Source organism: Fukomys damarensis, unplaced genomic scaffold (genome assembly GCF_012274545.1).
Source record: "Fukomys damarensis isolate Sample0158 unplaced genomic scaffold, DMR_v1.0_HiC HiC_scaffold_12, whole genome shotgun sequence".
NCBI classification, from domain to species: Eukaryota; Metazoa; Chordata; class Mammalia; order Rodentia; family Bathyergidae; genus Fukomys; species Fukomys damarensis.
The window spans coordinates 16,628,185-16,649,551 of record NW_022900924.1 but is presented as its reverse complement, the minus strand read 5'-3'; the positions used below and the strand labels follow the sequence as shown (position 1 = coordinate 16,649,551).

General features: G+C 50.7%; 1 protein-coding gene across 1 annotated transcript in view; it reads left to right on the top strand.

The window, feature by feature from the left end:
- Positions 1 to 21,367, top strand: part of Cux2 (cut like homeobox 2) — a 196,572-nt gene that overhangs the window by 141,325 nt on the left and 33,880 nt on the right. Inside the window, exon 5 of the mRNA XM_033762676.1 lies at positions 7,782 to 7,860. Within this exon, the coding sequence (XP_033618567.1) occupies positions 7,782 to 7,860 (79 nt within the window). The remainder of the gene's footprint in view (positions 1 to 7,781; positions 7,861 to 21,367) is intronic.

Here is a 21,367-nt window from a genome sequence, read left to right as displayed (position 1 = left end):
GACGAGGCGGGTGGGGGGGGGCGGAACGGAAAAATGAAAAAAAAAAAAAGCTTCCTCTCGAGCTGAGAGATTATATTAGTTGCCACTGTGCGGAGGTGAGAAGTTAGAACTTCATTTGATAATTATAAAATCAGTAGTTTGTGATTGGATGTAATTGATGATTATACCGTTGCTAATAGCAGGCCTGCCCGCCTTCGCTTGTGGGACATTGCATTTTTGCAAAGCTTTGGAGTCGTGAAAGCTGCCCAGCATGGAGCGCCGCCTGCGGGGGTCTCAGGGAGCTTGACATAAATGCATTCAGGGGCCTGTATTATGTCAGATAAAAAGTGTTCTTAACGCCGACATTTGAAAACACTTTGCTCGGTGTCTTATTTTTAGCCTGAGGATAATTACAAATATTAGAATAAAATTGCATGGCGGTTCTCCTGCCCACCAGACTCTGCTGCCCTCCCCCAGCCCTCAGGCAGCGCCTGGCCTCCCGCCCCTGGCCTCATGAAAACCCAGTGGGAGGGGTCCGTTGCTGGAGGACACTGAGGGTCTGTCTGCCTCTGCCTCTCTGCCCTGGTGAATTAGAATTGATGCACCAGGGGGCCTGTAGTCTGACACTTTGACTTTGCACATGGGGAAACTGAGGCTCAGAAAGGTGGAAGGACTGGCCCCGGGTGAACGGGACGCAGGTCCCAGCTGAGATGAAAGCCAGGTCTCTTCACTTGTGGGCCCAGTGGCTTCTGTTTCCTGCCTTTCCGTGGGTGTGCCCAGGACACAGGCTGGGACCTCAGGGCAGATCCTTGGCCCTTTCCCTGTCCCCACCTGGGAGCCTGCAGGGTCTCCACAGAGCGGTCCAGACTCCAGCCGAGGCCAGGCCACCTGGAAAGTTGTTTTGCCACCGCTCTCTGGCCTCTGTGTTGTCAGCTTGCAGTTGGGAAGGATGAGCTCAAGCGCCCCCTCTTCTCCTTCCAGTCTCACTTACTGGTTTGTTCATTAATTAATCTGGTGCCGGTCCCTGCCCAGCCCTGTCCTGGGCCCTGGGGGAGGAAAATAGGTCAGTGTCCACTGAAGATCATCCAGCTCTTCATGCCCCACATCTACTCTGTGTTCCCCACGAACGAATCCTGTGGCTCAGCCTTCAAAACTGATCCAGAACCTAAGCCCTTCTCCCATCTTTGCTGCCACCATTGTGCTCTGCACTGCTGTTGTCACTTACCTGCGCCTTGGCAGTAGCCACCTCCCTTATTCTCCTGCTTCTACCCCAGCCCTGCCGTGCTGACCCAAACATACTCCTGCCCCAGGGCCTTGGTACCTGCTCCTCTCTGTCTGAAACATTCTTCTCCCCATAACTCATTCCCTCTCCTATAATCAGCTCAACTGTTCTCTCCTCCCAAAGCCTTCCCTAGGGTGCAGCATAGTCACCCTTCCTACCTCATTCTCCTCCGATGCATTTGACCAGTTCCTGATACTCTATATTGTGATTTATTTTACCACCCACCTTTGCCTCTAGGTGTCAGCTCCACCAGGCTGGTATTTGGGTCCATTTTCTTGGGTGCCGAATGCCCAGTACCCACTGTCCCTAAGGACATGCTCAGTAACTCTCTGTTGAGAAGATGAATTGGTTGGACACGTGCACTGTCTGCCTTTGCATGTGCTATTTTGTTTCACCTTTGAAATACCAGCCTGTGTCTGCCAGGTGTTCACTGTTTCTGGGGCAATGGAAAGCCAGTGTCATCCAGGCCATCGGCAACAAGGGATGCCCCAGAGTTCAGAGGTCACAGTGCCACCACTCTGGCTGAGCACAAATGTGTCCCATAAATAAAAGTCACAAACCAGGGTGCCTTTCCAGACCTCTGTCAGGCCCCGGATGTGTTTGGGACAGGGAGGGGCAGGGTGCCCCCCTGGGACATGCACATAGTAGGTGCTCAGCAACTCTGCCTGCAGTCAGTGTGGTCACTGGGCCCTCTGTGCCCAGTGCACTGGCAGGACCGGGGGGCGGGCATCCTTGGAAGGCAGGGCCTCCAAGCACCAGCTCTCGGTGACTTCCACCTGAGAACTCAGAATGGATTAGTGGTTTACACCTGGGAATTCGAAAAGAACTAATGGCTTAGACCTAGAATCCCAACACGAATTAATGATTTACACCTAAAATCAAAGTAGATTAATGGTTTACATCTTAAAAAATTCAAAACAGTGACAGGTGGCCAGATACATGAATTCTGTTCCATCCCATCTGTCTCTGGGACCACACGTGGCCCCTGAGCCACAGGAAGGGCAGGGCTCTCTAGGACCTCCAGGGACTCTTCAGGCAACCAGGGAAGGTCTCCGGCCTCTACCCCATGCCTGCAGGATCCCAGAGAGCCCAGATTGACATCAGCAATGAAAAACAAGAGTCAGACTCTTATTTAAGCATTGACATTAAATTGTAATTTTCATTTACTCGGCCACATCAAAGATATATTTATAGCAAAGAGAGCGCTAGCATTCCCCCAGCACAGCCCCCAGCAGACCCTCTGGGAGGAGGACAGGATCGATCCTGCTGGCCTGTCCTGCTCTGCCTGTCCCCACCAACCTGTCCCCCCAGCTCTTTTGGCTCTGTGGGTTCGAGAGGGCTCGAGAGTGGGAGTTAGAAGCACAGGCCTCAGAGCCAGCTAAACTGGGGCTGAGTCCCAGCTGCCGAGAAGGCTTGGCCTTTGCTCCTCTCTGCCTTGATATCACCATGAAGGGGCTGTTAACACCCCTGCTTCCTCTTCACCCCAGCCTCCCACCTCCTCTCATTGCCCAGCAGTCTGCAGTTTCCCCCAGAATCCTTGCCACCTTAGAGCCTCTCATCTCCCAGAACCGCCGGCCCCACCATCCCCAGAGCCCTGACCGGTGGTAGAGGGCCACTGTTCTCAAAGCGTGTTCCACAGGACCCTAGGTATGTTCTGTGGCCAAACACACCTGGGCAGGTGCTGGGTTAATCAGAGTTAAGAGGACCCTTCGTGCCCATCAGAGCATCGAGCACACTCCAGGGTTCCTGTGCTTGTCTACAGAGAAAGCTCGCTGACTCCATCACAGGCCTGGGTGACACACTTTGAGAGAGCTGCTTCTTTTTCCAGGTCCCTCCCCTGCCACCAGTGGGTTCTCTTCCTCCACTGGGGGCTGTGTCTGGGGGCACACGGCAAGGCCTCCGAGTCCAGAGGCCGTCGGTCATGAAGAGCAAGCACAGGTTCCTGGGTTGTAACCACTAGCAGATAAGAGCAGGCAGCTGGAGCAGACCCCGCCTCTCCCCTGGCCTCCCTGCTTCTGCACCTTTGTGCCGCTGCTCAGGGACCAGACACATCCTCACCCCTACTGCCCAACAGCAGTATAAATGCCACGCGCCCTTTCAGACGCTCTGCTCTTTCTGATGGTGACCTTCCAGGGGTAAGCAGAGCTGGCCCTGTCACCTTCTCCTCCTTCCCCAGATGGCCTTGAAAGATGTGCCCATCACAAGCGAAACCTGTCATTTTGGACACTTTTCTTCTGGCCTGCGTGATGGGGCACAGCCATGAGGCAGCCCCACATGGCCTTTTATTTCTGCCGAGCCCACCTGGTCTGGTGCAGATAACATGTGCAGTCACCGTCCTTGGGAAAGCCACCCTTTGTGGCTAAAAGAACTTTCTGATTCTATAGGAAGCTTTGGCCAACTTTCACAGCAAAGAGGGTACTTTTCTGCCCCAACACCTTCACAGGCGGGTTTACTTTGCCCCTTCTGGGAAAAACAAACCGAGGCCACACAGTACTTGGTGACCTTATCCCAAAAGTGGGTCAGAGTACGGAATTAGGAATGTCAGGGCCTGGCCATCTAGGAGCAGACAGGGTCTCCGAATGGCCGTTGTACTTGAGAGGCACACTGACTGTGGGAAGCCTAAACACCAGCTGACCCAAGCCGACTGCTATTCTGGGAGTTTTTGATCTCTGCTTCTGAAAATATTGTCCAGCTGTTAGATGAAGCATGAAAGCAGGGATCAGCACACTTGTTTCTGTAAGGGCCCATCAGTATTTTTAACCTCGAGGATCACAGGATCTCTGTCACAACTACCTAGCCCTGCCTTGTAAGCATAAAAGGAGTCATAGTGCCAGGCATGGAGGTGCACCCTTTTGATCCCAGCATTCTGGGAGGCTGAGGCAGGAAGATTACAAATTTGAGGCCAGCCTGGGAAACTTAACATCTTAATGAGACCCTAAGCCAGGTGTGGTGGTACATGCCTGAAATCCCAGTACTTGGGAGGCTGAGGCAGGAGGATCACCAAGAGTTCAAGGGCAGCCTGGGCTACAGAATGAATTCAAGACCAGCCTGAACTACACAGCAAGACCCTATCTCAAACAAATAAACAAATAAATAACTGGTTATGCAGCTCAGTGCAAGAAAGGAGAAAAAGAGAAAGAAGCTATAGATAACATATAAAAGAATGTTTGTGGCTGTGTTCCAATAAAGCTTTATTTACAGTGGAGCATGTGGGAAGCTGAGGCAGGACAATTTCACACTCAAACCCAGCCTGATCACCCTCAATAAAAAAATTTAAAATTATAATAATTAATAAAAGAGCTTGGTTTGTATGTCAGCACTCCCTGGGCTCAATCCTCATTATTGTCCCCATCTTTATGTATACAAGTGGATGAAGGCCCAGATTTGACCTAAGGGCCATAGTGTGCTAACCCTTGATCATTGGCTTAGCACTTTACAGAAGATACGAAATACAAGGTACATGTGTAACTTAAATGTTTGTAGTAGCTATAGTGTTAAGAGTAAGAAGAAGCAGGTGAATTTCATTTCAGCAGTATCTTTTATTTAACCTAATCTAACTATTACATTGTCCTTTCAACATATAATCAATATAAAATAATTGTTGAGACCTTTTACAGTCCTTTTTTGTGCTAAGACTTAGAAATCCTTTATTTTAAACTTGCAACTCATCTCAGTTTGGAATGGGCACATTTCAAGTGACTGATGTCACGGGCTGGTGGCCATTGTGTGGGACAGCTCAGCTCAGCTCTCGGGGAAGGTGGACATTCTGAGGAGACAGTCACAGAGAGAAGTAATACACTGTCTCCAACGGATGAGCTCTGGGAAGGAAAAGCAGCAGGTGCGCCAGGGAAACATTAAGACCTTTCCAGCACTTACCTTCCCCTTCAGAGTTCTTGTTTTGTTGTTTTTGTGGGGGATTTTTTAGCTTTTGAGACAGTCTTGCTATGTCTTGGCTGGGCTTGAACTCACTGTGTCACTCAAGCTGGCTAAACTTGTAGTGACCCTCCTGCCTCGGCTGGGATGATGACGGGCCTACACCGCCATGCTCAGCTCAGAGTCCCTTTTCAGCAGTCAAAGGAACATTCTTGTGCCTTTCCTCAAGCCCCAGCCACCACCATGCTCCGTGTGGACAGCTCTAACACGGAGCATTCAGACTTTGTACCCACGGAGGGCTGGAGAAAGGAGTTGCTTTTGATTCTCACGATTTCCTTGGGTGCCAGGTCTGCTGCACAGCAGCTTCTAATCTCGAGTGGCCAGAGAGGACTTGGGAGGCAGCCACGTCCAGGTGGGGTCTAAATGACTGGTCCCTGGCTGCAGTAGTTTTTCTAACCAGGAGCAGAAGTGTGACATCTAGATTCAGAACCCTAGTCTGAACCTGCAGACCTGGTAGGAATCTTGACCTTACCATGTGCTGACTGGGTGACCTTGGAAAAGGAAGTTAAACTTGCTGAGCCTCAGTTTCTCCATCCACATGCGGAGGACAATGTCAAAAAAGATTCAGCCAGCCGGGGATTTAGCTCAGTGGTGCTGCTGCCTGCTTTGCAAACGAAAGAACCCGAGTTCAATCCCTGGTACCAAAAAAAATAAAAAAAAATAAAAAAAAAAAAACCTCGGTGAAAAGAGATTCAAACAATCAAGAATATAAGGAGCATCTGATGCAGTTACACATTCCATGGGTGCTCAGGAAGTGTTTCCTCAGTAAAGGAGAGACTTTGTCTCACTCTGGAAGCTCAGAGACCAGAGACTTCTTTGAAGAGCAACGAGAGAGATGAAGGCACTTTCCTAACTCACCTTTTAAAAGTCACTTGTTTGACATTGGCCATATATTTCTCTCTACCTCTCTTAATTACACTGCTTCTACACAGGCTTTATAAAATCTTCAAACTGTGTTGTCCAACAAATACAATGTGATACAAAAATGTAATTTTACTTTTTCCAGTAGGAAATGAAAAATTGGTTTAAAAAAAGAAAAAGTGATTGCACATGATTTTGATATGTAATCAATGTTTAAAACAATGTTGATGAGCTATTGTATTTTTTTTCTCACGTTGAGTCTTCTAAATCTTGTGTGTATTTCACACTCACTACACATCTTAACTTGGACTGGCTATGTTTCAAGTGCACAGTAGTCAGAAGTGGCTTGTGGCTACCACATTGAACCACCATGGTTTTCAAATTCTTCCCAGAATACACTACGGTTTGTGGAGCCTTTCTCAGCTGAGGCCATTACCTAGTACCAGGACAAACACGACTGAGGTCGTCACCTGGTACCAGCAGAACCTACCACTCTTACAGGCAAGGAGGGGATTAATTGGTCATACTTGGAAGTAAAACAATCTGTGAGGTGAGTGCCAGGGTTTTATCTCAGTGGTTTGCCACCTGCCTTACAAGTACAAGGACCCAAGCTTGATCCCTGGTACCAAAAAAAAAAAAAAAAAAAACCTATGAGGCTGAAGGATCCCAGGAGTTTTTCAAATGGCTTTATGTGTATTAAATCATTTGATATCCCCAGCACCCATTAGAGGGAAATTGTTGTATTATCTCCACTTTACTAATGGGGCAATAGAGGCAGAGGTTTAAGTGACTTTCTTCCCAAAGACACAAACGTAGTAAGTGGTGAAGCTGGAATTTGAACCCAAATGGGTCCAGGGCCTGTGCCTCAGTTGCCCACCTCCCTGATGGAGTGAGAATAAAGATGAGATCCCAAAATGGAGTCACAGTCAGGACCTGGAGCTGCTGCGATCCCCTTGGATTTGTCCATTCAACAAACTATTGAGCTCCTCTCTCTGCCTCCTCTGAGCCACAGATACCAGCAGCCCCCAGGCCTTCGAGAGTCCTCATGCTGCAGGACAATGTCTGTCTTGTCTCCAACATCTCCTGAGGTCTTGCCGAACAAGGAAGACCCATGAGCATCAGGATGACGCCCCTACTGCCATCTCCTCACCACTGGGCCATCCTGCCATCCGTTCTTGTGTTCAGTTAGGAAGCGTCTTTTGGGCCCTTTCAGTACACTGGAAGTCGTCTTTACATAACCCTGTTATTCCAACATTTGTTGAAGCTGTTTGATGTCTTTCAATTCCACTTTAATTTTCCATAGCAAGAAATACGCCCAGCCCTGCCCCAGTTTCTCCCAAAATACATACATTTGAGCTTCCAGCATATGCTTTAATAATAAGAAAATTAATAATCACTGTTAATAACCCACTAGGTACCCATTGCTGTGTCCAGTACTTAGTGGCACCTTCATTTAATCCCCACAACAGGCGTAAGAGGTAGGTCCTATTATGTGCTCCCCATTTTACAAATGAGAATACTAAGGTCAGAGAGGGACAATGGCTTGCCCAAGGTCACACAGCCTGCACACAGCGGAGTTGGGCTTTGAACTCAGTTCCTAACTTCAGAGCTCAGACTTGCAGCCTTCATTTCCCCTTCCCCATCCCACATTTGTGCAGGTAGAAGATGATTTGCTTGCAGCCCCCGGTGCTGTGGCTACACATGACGCTTTCTCTTGTTTCCAAAGGTGGTGGCCCTTAGTAAGAGAAGTCAGGAGGCGGAGGCGGCTTTTCTGAGTGTTTACAAGCAATTAATTGAAGCACCAGGTAAGAAACACTTGGCTCCATAAGTGAATAATTACCGACAAGGACCCGCCATGAGCAGGCTCACAGGCACTTCCTGAGGTGGGATCTGAGGCAGACCTGGGCTCCCAGGTGAAGCGAGGCCCTCCAGGGTGGGGGGGCCACACTCTCCACTGTGACACCCCCACCGCCTTCCCACATTGACCAGGTACCCTCTGCGGGGGCTTCTGATGAGGTTTCCCACCGAGTGTCTCATCACTGGGACGCGCACACCAGGCTGCAGGTGACAGAAGGTGCCATTGCCCTCTGTCAGCAGGGAGAATAGAGGGGCAACCGCCAAGTCTCCCCAGAGTGACTCGGGCCACCTCAAAACCTGGTATCGGAGGAAAGCCAGACCCAGAAGAGTGCACACTGAATAGCTGCCTTTCCAGAAAACAGGCCAGGGGCCGTCTGTCGGCAGTGCTTACAGCGGCCCAGAGGGAAGCAACCCCATGCTTAGCAGGGGTAAAGGGAGCTTTAAAGTGTGGTCTCCATGCTGAGCAATATTATTCAGCCATGACAAGGAATGAGGTGCTGATCCATACTACAACTGGGTAACCTTAAAGGACATGGGGCCAAGTGGAAGAAGCCAGACAGAAAAGTCCAGAGAGTATGTGATTCCTTTTATAGGAACACCCAGAAAAGGCAAATCTGTAGGGATAAAAAGCAGTTTGGCCATTGCAGGGGTTGGGGGAACCAGAATTGGGGAGCAACTGTTTGATGCAAATGAGTTTCCTTTTGGGGAGATAAAAATGTTCTGGAATCAGAGCTTGGGCTTGTGGCATACGCCTGTAACACTCTGGAAGGCTGAGTCAGGAGGATTGCAGATTGAAGTCCAGTTTGGGCAGCTTGGCAACTTAGCGAGATCTTGTCTCAAAATTTAAAAATTAAAAAAGGGCTGGGGATGTAGCTCAGTGCAGAGGCCCTGGGTTCAATTCCCAGTATCTTAAAAAGAAAAAAAAAAGAGTTCTGGAGCTAGATAGAAGTGGCAGAACATTGTGAGTTTACTAAATGTCACTGAGTTGTTCACTTTAAAATGATAAATTTTGTGTTATATGAACTTTACCTCTACTGGGAAAAAAATTCGCCCGGTGCTGTTAAAAGTACTGTTGGTCAGTCTGGGTACAGTTCACAGAAGTGTGGTCACTTTGGGGACATCCAGTGGCACAGTTAGGGCACACAGGTATGTTGTACACCTGTGAAGTTTCCCTTTTCTCACAGAGCCCATCGCCTGCCACTTTCCTATCTATTGACCCAGAAACAGGAGGCCAGCACTCAGAAGTTCATAGCTCACCTAAGCTGCCATCGCAAACCCAGGGCCACACCAGCGGTTTAGAGCTTGGGGTGGAGGGGCTGACAGACAGGGGGAACAGTGAGAGGGCTGCAGCCCATTAGGTGCAAGATTTCATTGCAGCTCCCTAGGGAGTTTCATCTTGCTGGGCACCGGGCTGTCGATACACGGGCGCGAGGCCAGCCGAGGGCTCTGAGGATCCCCGAGACTGGCCAGGAATTTTCCCTGGTGTCCTCTCCCCTCTCCCCAAAGCCCAGGAGCACGAAGGTCATCCCAAGCCAGTGCTGACTTGCATGTCTGATTTCCCAGCTCTCCTCCCTAGAAATGGAGGGGCGGGGGGACATCCCCAGCTGTCACCGAGTTAGAGAATGAGGAGCCTTAACTGATGGAGACGCACCATACAAACAGCCCCTTTAGGGGCTCTAATTCATTTTCGAGACATTTAAGAATAACAAAATGTTTTAATGATTTCTTAGGGGAATTAGGAAGACATATTTTTGTTCTCATTAAATTTTATCCTCAGACGCAAGAACCAAATGTCAGATGCAGTTTTGGCACTCAGAGCATCCCCCCACCCCCCCGACCCCCACCATAAAAATACCACGCCTGAAAAACGGGCAAGGATGGGATGTGTGTGCCCCTGTTAGTGTATTTCTTGACAGGGAAATTATTTGTTGAAATTCTCCCCCCCACACACACACACCCCCGACCAAAGCCACACACAAGTCCTGATTCAACATTTTTGTTTTGAATGACTGCTGCCAACACAGATCTTTGGCAGAGAATGCAATATAGCCTGATTGCTCAGCAAGTATTTTGATAAGTGTGCAGCCTGTATGTCTGTAATTACGAAAGAAAACCGTAAATCTTTTGGATATTGTTCACACAGATGTGGCGTGAAGTGAGAAAAAAAGCAGTAAAACGTGTTAAAAGCATAATTAATGTCATTGTTGCAGAGGAAGATTTGATTTAAACCCCTCTGACTTCTGTATTGGTGACGGCTGATTTCTTTATCCTGCGCATAGAGTCACTAGGTACCGACCCGAGCTTCAGAAAGCTAACTTGTTAACTGAGTGATTAGTAAAAGACAGGGAGAAAAAAGGAAAAAAAACAAAGAAAGAGCCAGTGAGAGGGCAGGCAGAGGAACAGTGCTGAGAGGATGAGAAGAGAGAGGTGAGTGCCCCAAAGTGGTTTTTTTTCTGCTTTTCTTTGGTGTGAGTTCTGATGCAGGATTTTACGATTCCTGGCAGGCGTTTCCAGCCCTGCTCCTTCTTGGGGGGGGTGAGGCAGCCAGCAGGGTGTTGTGTGGGCACACTGCTGAGGGGGCACTCGGCTTAGTGTTTGTTCTGAGCCGCGCGGCCTAGGCCAGGGGTCCTAACTCCTCTAAACTCTGGGCTTTAGAAGAGGGGTAGTTGTAGAACTTACACATCAGTCCACAAGGACGCGGTACTCTGCGCCCGATCGTGTGTAGCGGGGTTTGATGGCCCGCAGCCCGCTGACATCCGGGTCTAAGAGGTACGGCATCTGCCACTAATTACATGAGGTTCTGTCAACTGTCAGGGACGCCGGGGGCAATGCAGGCAAGGGGACTCCCGAGGCTGGAGTAGCAAAGTGCTTTACCACCGTCAGGGTTCCCATATTTGTCTCCCCAGTTATCAAAGTAGCACATACGCACTGTCAACCTCAGAATATACAGAAATATTAGAGGAAAGAAAGTAATCCACTCGAACGTCAATTTACTGGGGCTTTGGCCCCTGGTCTTTTCCTGTGTCCTTTTCCCAAACAGCTGCTGAGTCTGACTCTTTGAGCCACGAGAGCATCTGTACTCCCCCGGGAGGTCACGGGTCCTAGGGGCTTTGGTTTGTTGTGTCTAACAGACTCTCATGTGGCTGTATTGAAACTTACTGAGCCCCTGCTGGACACTGGGCTTCTGGTTGCTCAGGAGATGTAGCTTACTAGACCTGAGGACGAGGAGGAAAATGTGCAGTAGTGACGTATTGGCCGCAAACCCGTGATCAGTGGTCAGAAAGAATTGGAATATTTTTCTCTTGTTTTTGCTCCTTTACATTGTGCTTCTTTATTTGCTCATCTACTAAATATCTTCTCGTATGTTATGCCACTTCCGTTTATCCTGTTGTAAGTCACTGGTTTGTATGTCCATAATCCTTTCTCTGTTGGAGGGTAAATCATTTTCTTGTTGATTTGTACATACTCTTTGTATATTAGGGATATTTACTTTTGTGCTGGTGTGTTTCATGTCTTCTCCCCTAGTTTGTCTTTTGTTTTTTATCTGTGTAATAAAGTCTCTTGTATATAGTACATAGCAAGTATTCAAGAAACATTTGAAGAAAATAATCTTACCAAACCTTTGCTCTATGGCTTCTGATTTGGGTGTCTTGTTTTTTAAAGGCTTTCTCCGCTCAAGGTTATAGATATTTTTTGAGTACTTTCCTCATCTTAGTTTTTAAAAATTTAAATCCAAACCATCTGAGATAGATTTTGATGGAAATAATGGAGGTGGTTAGGTATCCAGCTTTTTGTCCCAAATGACTAATTCTAGCGCCATCTAGTGGATGAGCCACCTCTGCGTGTAGTTAGTTAGATTTTAGTATAATTAGAAACTAGTCTACCCCCTCTGCCTTTTCAACGTCCTCCTCCTCCTGCTCCTCCTCCCCCCTTCTCCCCCTCCCCCTACTCCTCCTTCTCTGCTGCTACTGCAGCCGCTTGTGCCTCTGCTCAGGTATTCCTGACCGGGTTATGAGACACTGAAGGGTAACTAAGTGAGTTTTTGTTTGTTTGGGTTTTTGCTGGGTTTGGATTTTGGTTTGGGTCGAACCTTTGCAGTGAGCTACATCACCAACCCTTTGTTTTGTTTTGTTTTTGTTTTTGTTTTTATTTCGAGACAGTGTCTCGCTAAATTGCCCAAGCTAGCCTCAAGTGTGAAATCCTCCTGCCTTGGACCCCCAGAGTGCTGGAGTTATAGACATGCACCCCAACACCTAGCATAAGGTTTTGGATCTTGTTTTCAGTACTAGGGGTTTGAACCCAGGGCCTTGCACGTGCTAGGCAAGTGTGCTGCCACTAAGTTACATCCCCACCCTCGTGAAACAGTTTTAATGCATAAAAAAGGAAAAGCATAATGATGTCAGATTTTCCTAAAGACAGTAATGACTTGGGAAGGCAGCAGTCCCTCCCCATTCCCTCTGCCAGGACTACCCGCTCCTCGAGGCCACCTGCCCAAGCCTGACTTTTTCAGGGAGCTCAGAGTTAGAGAGTGGGGTAAGGAAAGCAGCCCGCACGTGCCGGCACCCAGTACAGGACTGTTCTCCACCAAACGGGAGGGCGGGCCCTGCTGCCGCGGCCTTGGCCAGCCCTGACATCTACTGCAAGCTGAGTGCTGTGGAAACTCAGTTGGGGACCCGCAAGGACCCTGACCCAAAGGCAGACAAGCAGAACAGACGGAAGAGAACGGGCTCCGAGGACAATGGCTGAGGGCCTCGGAGAAGGCGGCCTGGAACTTGTTCGGGAGGCCGAGGTACCATGCTGCAGTGCCCCTCTGGGTGCTTTCTGTGTCGCCCCCCCAGGCATCCTCAGAGACAGTCCGTCCCCTGCTGCACCCTGTGCTGCTCAGAAAGGGCAGGCTTAGGTCAGGCCACCTGCCCAAGGTCATTCAGCACAGACACAGGACAGCCAGCTCCTGACCACTAACCCCAATTGCGGAGTTTTTAAAATCCAAGGAGCTTGAACAAGAAAGCCACCTGGGACTCAACTGTACAGACCCATAACCACAGGGACAGGGCCTTTGCTGCCACTAGGTGAGAGGGACCAGACAGGGGTTGGGGCCTTTGCTGCGGTTGAGCATTATGGCCTTCACTGGCCAGGAACTTGTGCTCCCTCTGGCCCCGGGCTCCAGAGCCATGGTGCCTTGGCAGAGGGGAAGCAAGGGACTCCAAATGTGGTGGACAGAGGAAGGGGGAACAGGGCCTTAGTCTGAGAGCCCCTCCGCATAGTGCTGGGCCAGTCCCCATTCTGACATTTTGCTTCCCGTGCACACTTGACTTTGCCAGGCCTCAGTTTCCCCACGTGTACAGTGAGAGTAATGATCTTCCCTCCTTGTGTGTGCAGCCATTGACCTGGCTCAGCAAGCAAGGCACCGGGCACAGGTGTTCCCCCAGCCAAATTGTGCAACCAGTACCTGCTGTGTATCAGATGCCGTGCACATCGCCGGGAACACAGAGGTGAACACCACAGACACCCTCCCTGCCCCCCGCAGGATTCCTGTGCAGCTCAGCTGAGGGCCCTTCGGGGGACTGTAATGCACATAGATCTGAGTCCGGTCTCTGGATGGCCTTGAGCAACTGGCTGTACCTCTCTGAGCCTCCGTTTCCTCCTCTGGAAAAGCGGACATAGGTCCTGGGGCCTATGGCAGAGGTCAGCGAAGCAAAGAGTACCTCGTGTCAGCAGCTGCCACTGCTGTCGTTATTGCTCTTGGTGTTATTCTTGTTACTTTTGGTACCCAGTGCCAGGAAGAGCCTCATTTTTGGCCCCTCTGCCTCTGTTCAACCCAAGACACCCCCTAAGCCAGCCAGCTCTGGCCGTGGCAGGAGGAAAGGAGTGGGTGGGTGCATGGCTCTGGGCTGCATGTGTAAGGGCTCTGCACCCCATCTGCTATCAGAAAGTTAAGACGAAAGGATCAGAGTTAGTCTCGCTGCCACCGTCAATAGCCTGAGCCTCCCACCCGCGCGGGCGCGAAGCTCGGGCCCAGATGGGAGCAGGCTTCTGTCTCGGAGATATTTTGGAGGGGCGCATGCATACTTCTGCATATATGTGTTTCTAAACAGCCTCTCGGACAGCCTTCCGGCTCCAGCTTTCTTTAAAAAGCTCCGGACAGAGTGGGAGGGTTGAACTGCTTTTCCTCCATCCCAGCCTCCCCCGCCCACCGCGATGTTTTTAAAAACACCACCAGCATCAGCTAGCGGCGGCAGAAGGAATAGACGGGTGCCTTCCACAAACCCGGTACGGCGTTAACGTGTTATAAATCCTTCGTCCGCGTTCTCCAAGGGTTCCGATCCCTTGTAACCAAGATGGATTAGTCGTTTGGTTAAGCAGATTATGCCTAAAGAGCAGGCAGCCGGCTGTGAGACAAAGCCCCGCCCCTTCCCCTGCACCCGAGGGGACCTGGGCCTCTCAGCCTTCATACTTGATCTTCCCCTCTGCACAGTTTTCAACTCATCAAAGGCGTATTGTGTTCAAATATTCAAATACTTCAGGTTTGGGGGTCCCTACCTTCAAACCCAGGGTGGATTTTACAAATCCAGGGTGGATTTCAGGCCACTGGGCTCCTGTTGCCCTTGTCTGTGAATAGACCATCAGTTGCAGGAGGATGTGGGGAAATAAAGTCCCACTGGCCCATGTCTCTGGGCAGGAGCTCTGGACGCCCCAAGTGTTAGCGGAAAGATTTCGGTGCATGTGCTGATTTCTGGGCTGCAAGGGCCAGCCAGACACTGGAGGAGACACAGGCCGTTCTGGAGGTCAGAGGCTGGGCAGCACCCAGAGTTTCTCCAAGCAGGGTCCCCTAATATCAGGGGCAGCCTGTGTGTGCTGGGCACAAAACTTGAACTGTGAACACAGTGGGGCCATGACAGGTGTCCCTGTCCACTTGTTGCAGGTAAAACTCTGCAGTCAGGGGCAAAAGCATCCTCAGTATCCTGCAGAATTTAATAGCAGTAGATTTCTTGGGGGTGTTTGTTTGTTTGTTTGTTATTCCTTGTGGTTTTTCTGTTGTTTTGTTTCATTTTGTTTTGAGACAGGGTCTCACCATTTTGCCCAGCCTGGCCTTGAACTCCTGGCCTCAAGTGATTGTCCAATCTTAGCCTCCCACATGGCTGGGATGACAGGCACATGCCACCACTCTCGGCTTTGGGTTTATTTTTGTGGTTAAAACACCTTCAATTTATGATATGAGATCCCAGTTCTCTATTTACAATAGGGACACAAAATACACATTGAATATCCCTTATCCGGAACGTCTGGGTCTAGAAGTGTTGCAGATTTTAGGGTATTTTTCAGGTTTGAAAATGTTTGCATGTATATGATGAGCTATCTTAGGGATAGAACCCAAGTCTAAACCCAGAATTCATGTATGTTTCATGAATGTGTATTTTTTTATACGGGTAATTTTACACAATACTTTAAATGATTTTGTGTATGAGACCAAATTTCATGGTATTGAATTTCTCATTTGTATTTCATGTCAATACTTGAAAAGCTTCAGGCAGTAGAGGATTCCAGATTTCAGAAGATATGTAAGACAGGCATCAGGCGGGTCACCTTTTGAGGGCATACAGATATGGCAGAATGTGTGAGTGGCTGAGGAGAGGCCTGTGTTCGAATCCAGTGCTACCTTGTTCTTGCTCGGGGACTTTGAACAAGTGGCTTCCCTCACTCTTTCCTGGGAAACCACTTTCTCACCTGGAAAACAGGGGTGATGGCAGTATCTCAAGTGGTTGTTTCGATGATTAATGAGATAGAAACATATGCAAAGTGTCTGGTGCATGTGCACAAGCAGTTCAAGTTCCTCTGAGCTCCTAGCTCAAGATACTGGGTGCTGTCTCACCTGCCCTGTGCCCCATCTGCTCCAGGGTGGGTTGCTGCTGCAGTTTTGGGGGTGAAAACCAGAAACTCATGTTTGGGGACTGGAACCCACTCTGAACCCAACCCCCTGACCCAGACCAGGCAGCAGGGATGGAAGGGGACACTGGCACTGGACTCACCTGGGCATTGCCAGCTCCTGAGCCCACATCCTCATCTGTAGACGTGGCCGGTGGTAGTGAGGACCCAGCAAGGTCATGTTTCTGGGACAACAGCCCCAGGGGCGAGCCCCAGGTGGGCAGCCATTCTCCCATCCTGACCTGGGCTGTTTCTCTGGAGGCTTCCTGTGTCTGGAATATTCTCTTTCTCTCCCTCTCTCTCTCTCTCCCTCTCTTCTGTCTCTGTTTCTGTCTCTCTGTCTCTCTCATCTCCCTGTGGGTTCCCCATTCATTCAGGCCCTGCTCAGAGCAGGGACCTGACTCAGCCACAGCCCAGTTACTCAGCAGTGGGAGAGAAAGGAAATGCAGGAGAACCTGAGCCCAGCACGGGCTGCCTCCTCATGCATGGATCGGGCTCGTCTCCACAGAAGACCGAGAGGAAATGGAAATGGGTACAACAGGAGGAAAGCAGGTTACACTTGAGAGAGGACCTCCTTCCTGCCTGTCTCACAGTTTGTATCCAGACTGTAGTGTTATGGGTTGAATTGTCTCCCCAAAAAGATAGGTTGAAGTCCTCACCGCCAGTACTGGTGAATGGGACATTTGGACAGGCCTTCACAGGATCTACTCAAGTTCCAATGAGGGCGTTGGAGCAGCTGTTGATCCATGATAACTGGTGTAAGAAGAGGAGAGGAAGTGGGCATGGTGCTGGGGCACATCTGTAATCCCAGCACTGTGGAAGGCTGAGGCAGGAAGATGGTGCGCTTGAGCCTGGCCCAGGCAACTTAGTAACTTAGCAAGACCCTGCCTCAACACAAAAAATTAAGAAGGGGCAGGGATGTAGCTCCGTATGAAGGCCTGGGTACAACCCCCAGAACCAGGAGAAAAAAAAAAAGGCCAGGGCAAGGTAGAGAGGAAAAGCGCATGAGACAAGTGGTGATGGAGCCGAGATAGAGGAACACAGCTGCCTGCGGAAGAAACCCGGAGGCTGGGAGAAAGGCCAGATTCTCCTCTGCAGCCAGCACCTGGGTTTCAGATTTCCAGCCTCCAAAACACAGAAGTAGTTTCCTAGGGCTGCTGTCCCAATCTACCCCCAGCCACCCTACCAGGAGTGTTGGTGCACGCCTCTAATCCCAGCACTTGGGAGGCCAAGGCAGGAAGACTTGCTGCAAGTTCGAGGCCACCCTGGGCTGCATAGTGAGTTCAAGGCCACCTTGCATTCCGCAGTGAGACCCTGTCTCAAAGAAAAAAAAAAAAATTTACTTCTAGCCAGGTAGGCGACAGGGGAAATTTACCCTCCTGGTGTGCAGTCTAGAAGTCAGAAGTCAAGTTGGTGCAGGTGGGTCCTAGAGGTGCTGAGGAAGAAGCTGGCCGCACCTCTCCAACCTCTGGTGGCTATGGAAGTCTTGGTGCTCCCGATGCCTCCACCTCCATGTGGCCTTCTCTGTGTCCCTGGGTGTCCCCCTCTTCTAAGGACCCTGGCCGTGGGAGCAAGGCCACCCAACTCCAGTGTAACCCGTTGTGACCTCATCACATCTACAAAAACCAAGTTTCCACATAAGCTCACTTCCTGAAGTTCCAGACAGGCCTGAATTTGGGGAAACACCGCTGGACCCAGCATGGTGAACTACAGCCACTTCCTGTCTAACTGCTGAGTCAGCACCTCTGCCTCCTGGGCTGCTGGAATGATTGCAGTGGCCTCCTGCCGGACGCCCTCTACAGTCCGCCTTTGGCATAGCACCCACCCCTCCTCACCACCTTTCATGGCATGAGTCGCTCCTCAAGGCCCTGAGGATCAGTGGTGTCCCAGGCCACCTTCTCAGAAGCAGGCTTGGTGGTCTTTCTGCCCAACTCCTTCCAGCCACCAGGATCAAGACTGCACCCTGATACACTGCGGCACTTTGCACAAAGTCCTTCCCTGCTCTTTGTGCAAGCTGTGCCCTCCTCTTGGGCTCTTCCCCCAGCTGCTCCCTTCTCTCCGCAGCAGCACCTGTCCACTCCCGGGTCCCTGCTCAAAGCAGCGTTCCTCTCCATCTTACAGACTGAAAGCCTAGACTCTGAGTGGGGAAGTAGCGGCGTGTGCTGGTGGGCCCTCACCTGTAAAGTGTGGGAGGCAGGGAGCAGGAGGAGCACAGGGTGCAGTCTGACCCCCAGGCAGCACGAGGGAGGGGGGCTGGGCGGCACACAGAATGCCCAGAGCCCATGCCAGTCACCAGGCTGGCGGGAGCTCGGGGGATGCAACAACAGGCAGCCTGGGCCCACAGCGAAACAGAGACCTTTCCCTGGCTCTGGAGGCCGGAGCCCAAGGTCAGTTTCTGCTGGAGCCTCCCCTGCTTGCTTTTGGGTGCTCACATTCTCTCAGGGACTTTCCTCCGTGTATGTGTGGAGACAGAGAGATCTTTGTGTCTTCTCCTCTTATAAAGGAACCAGCCGTGTGGGACTAGGGCCTGTCTTTGTGACCACATGTAGCCTTCATCCCACCCGATGTACCCTCCTTGGAGCAAGGCTTCACATGCACTAGGGGACAGGGTCACAGTTCCATCCCAGAACACCTGCCTGTCACAGGTCGGGCAGGAGTGACCCAGGTCCACCACCCTGACCACGCCCGGTCATTGGCTGGGAGCAGCCCAGGCTGGCATGGCCCGAGTATGCTGGATGCTGCCTTCACCGACTCGCATGCAAGTGGTTCTCTTAGGTATATTCCTCACCACACAGGCCACTGTACCAACAGCAGGAGCATCGTGTGGAGTCTGCAGGCCAGTAGCATAGGGACTCTGTTTCCACGGGATCCCTGCACATAACTTTGCAGTAGGTCCTTTTATCACCTCCTTTTACTGATGGGGAAACCGAGGTTTGGAGTCCTAAGTGACTTTCCCTAGTGTCACAGCCAGAGTCTGATCTGCAGCCCCTCACCCTGTCCTGCCCCATCTCCCCAAGGCTTTGGATGCACTGGAGATTCCAAATGTTCCTACCTCTCAGGTGAGTTTCAGCCATGCCGGTGTTTAATAATCGCCCTGCCTGAGACCCCCAGCTCCGTGAGAGAGGCCCAGGCCTACAGCACTCACCTCAGCTTCCCCTGCTCCTGTCTGATGGCACCAATGTTGAGTGTGTGCCTGGGTTATACTTGGAGAAGGAATTGGAACAGGGCTGCCCAGAGAAGTCAGTCCACTGTTCAGAGTCACACAGCAAGCCAGCGGCAGGGCCACAGAGAACCCTCAGTCTAGAACTTTTGGACTAAGAACAAGAAATCCAATTCCCCCTACTCCTGCCTCGAGAGTCAGCCAGCTCTGAATTCAAATCCCACCTCTGCCATTTCTGAGCTGGATGACTTGGCACATGATGTCTCCTCTCTGGGCCTTCATTTGCTTGGAAATGGGGGCAGTAACAATGTCTGCTTGATTGTGCCTTTATGAGGAGGAAGACAGGGCCCAGAGGAGCTGTGCTTATGGTATAGGAGGGGCTGCCTATAGGCGCTAAGACTCCAAGTTGCCTGGAGCCAGTTAGAGCAAGGTACCCCATCCTGAAGCCAGATCATTGGCACCTGCCCAAAGATTGTGGTACCAAATATGTAAATCTACAATGTGGACGTCCCTTCCGTGAATGCCCTTGGGCTCTGCACCATCTGCCTGAATGTGCACAGTGGGCCCTGGGTGTCGTAGGGCTGTTAACCCTCGTCTTACTTTCGCCTCTCTTCCCTTACTTGGGCTGTGTCCACTGCTAGGACATCGTCTGTTTCTTTCTTGCTGACCTTCTAGCCCCCAGAGTTCCACAGTAAAATCCTTCCCTGGCTCCTTTCCCTCTGTCCATTGCTCAGACTGGCAGAGGTGCAACACCCATGGCCTGCTGTCTGCCTTACGTTTTAGCCCTCTGAGGACCGTGCAGCTGCTCCCAAGGGTCCGGTACAGGGGCCCTGTTGTGAAGGTCTGTATCAGCCCCCGAGAGGCCGCTGCCCTGTGCTCTGTCCCACCCAGACATCTGGAGCTTCTGATTCTTGTCATGCAGCCATGTTGTTGGCAAAACCCAAGAACCAACGCGGGCAGTGCCACCGTGGGGGAGGCTGTGAGAGTGGATTCCCGCTCCCCTGAGCACTTACTGGGTACTGCGCTGATCACTTTGCAAAAGCTCCATCAACAAATCCTTATAGTAGCTTTGGTAGAGGCTGTTAGTGTCTCTAGTGTCTTCTTTTTACAGGCAGGAGGACTGAGGCTTAAAGTGGTGAAATTTTATCTGAGACCCCCACATTAAGTGGTAGAGACAGGGTTCAAACCCAGACCTCTGCCCTCAGAGCCCATGTCCGAGCTCACTTCCCTCCTCCTGTGCCTGCTTTAATCCAACTTCTGCCAAAGTCAGCTCCCTTTCTGTGACTTATCCTGTGAACCTGCCTCCCACAGCACACTTATTGAGCAGATTTGTTTTCTCATTGTTGCTCTTGTTGTTTTGGTACTGGGGGTAGAACTCGGGACCTTGCGCTTGTGAGGCAGGCAGTGGAACCATTGAGCTAAATCCCCAGCAAGCAGAACTATTAAGCACCTACTGTGTGCCAGCAAACATGCCAGACCACTGGGGCCTCTTTCGTCCTTTTCCCTTCCTGAGGCTTACTGTGGGTTCAGAGTTCCTAGCTGCTCTGAGAGTCAGCCAAGCTGTTTGTTTTTGTCCCCTAAACCAAGCCAAGCCAAGTTGTTTTTGTTCCCTAAACCTGACATTGGCTAGAAAAGCTCTGGTGTGCCTGGTGGCTACATTCTTTCAAAAATTCACTTTTCCATCCCTGTACTCTTTGGCCCAGTCTTTACTCAGGCTTGAAATGAATCTGTTGGAACAGTGATTTCTCAGATCTCCCTTTGTCAAAAATAATTTGTAGTGTGCATTGATCAGGGTTCTTCAGTGTCATGCAGCAGACGCCAACTCTAGCCAAGCTCTTAAGCAGGAAAGGGATTTGTCAGGGAGCTGAAGGTGGGGGAGAATGGTGAGACTGGCAGGCTGTCAAGTCCAGAGCCACCCATAAATGGCCGCGGTGGTTCAAATTCCCAAGGCAGCGTATGATTGGCCAGGCTGAGTCAGGTGACCCTTCTCGAACGAAGGCAGGACATCTCGATTGACAGCCCCACTGGAAACTAAAAGGGAATCAAAACTGTGCTTCCAACTCTGGCCCTCTGGGGAGAAACAGGAAAGTCTAGCAACCAGCCATGACGATCCCCACCTGCTTCCCCAAAGGCCTGGTAGGTTCACACAGACCATCAGCGAGAGAATCTCCAGGATGGAGGCCTGACAAGCTTGATGAATTCCCCAGGGAACTCTGGTGTGCTGCTTCCTAGGAGTCCGCTGAGATACTCGAGGACCTCCAGTTATCCCGCTAGGCCCACCTGCCTGGACCCAGCCCATCCCTCACTGCTTCACACTCTTTCCCCACCTTAAAAGGCCACAGGAGCACCTACCTCATCATGGGGTGGTAACG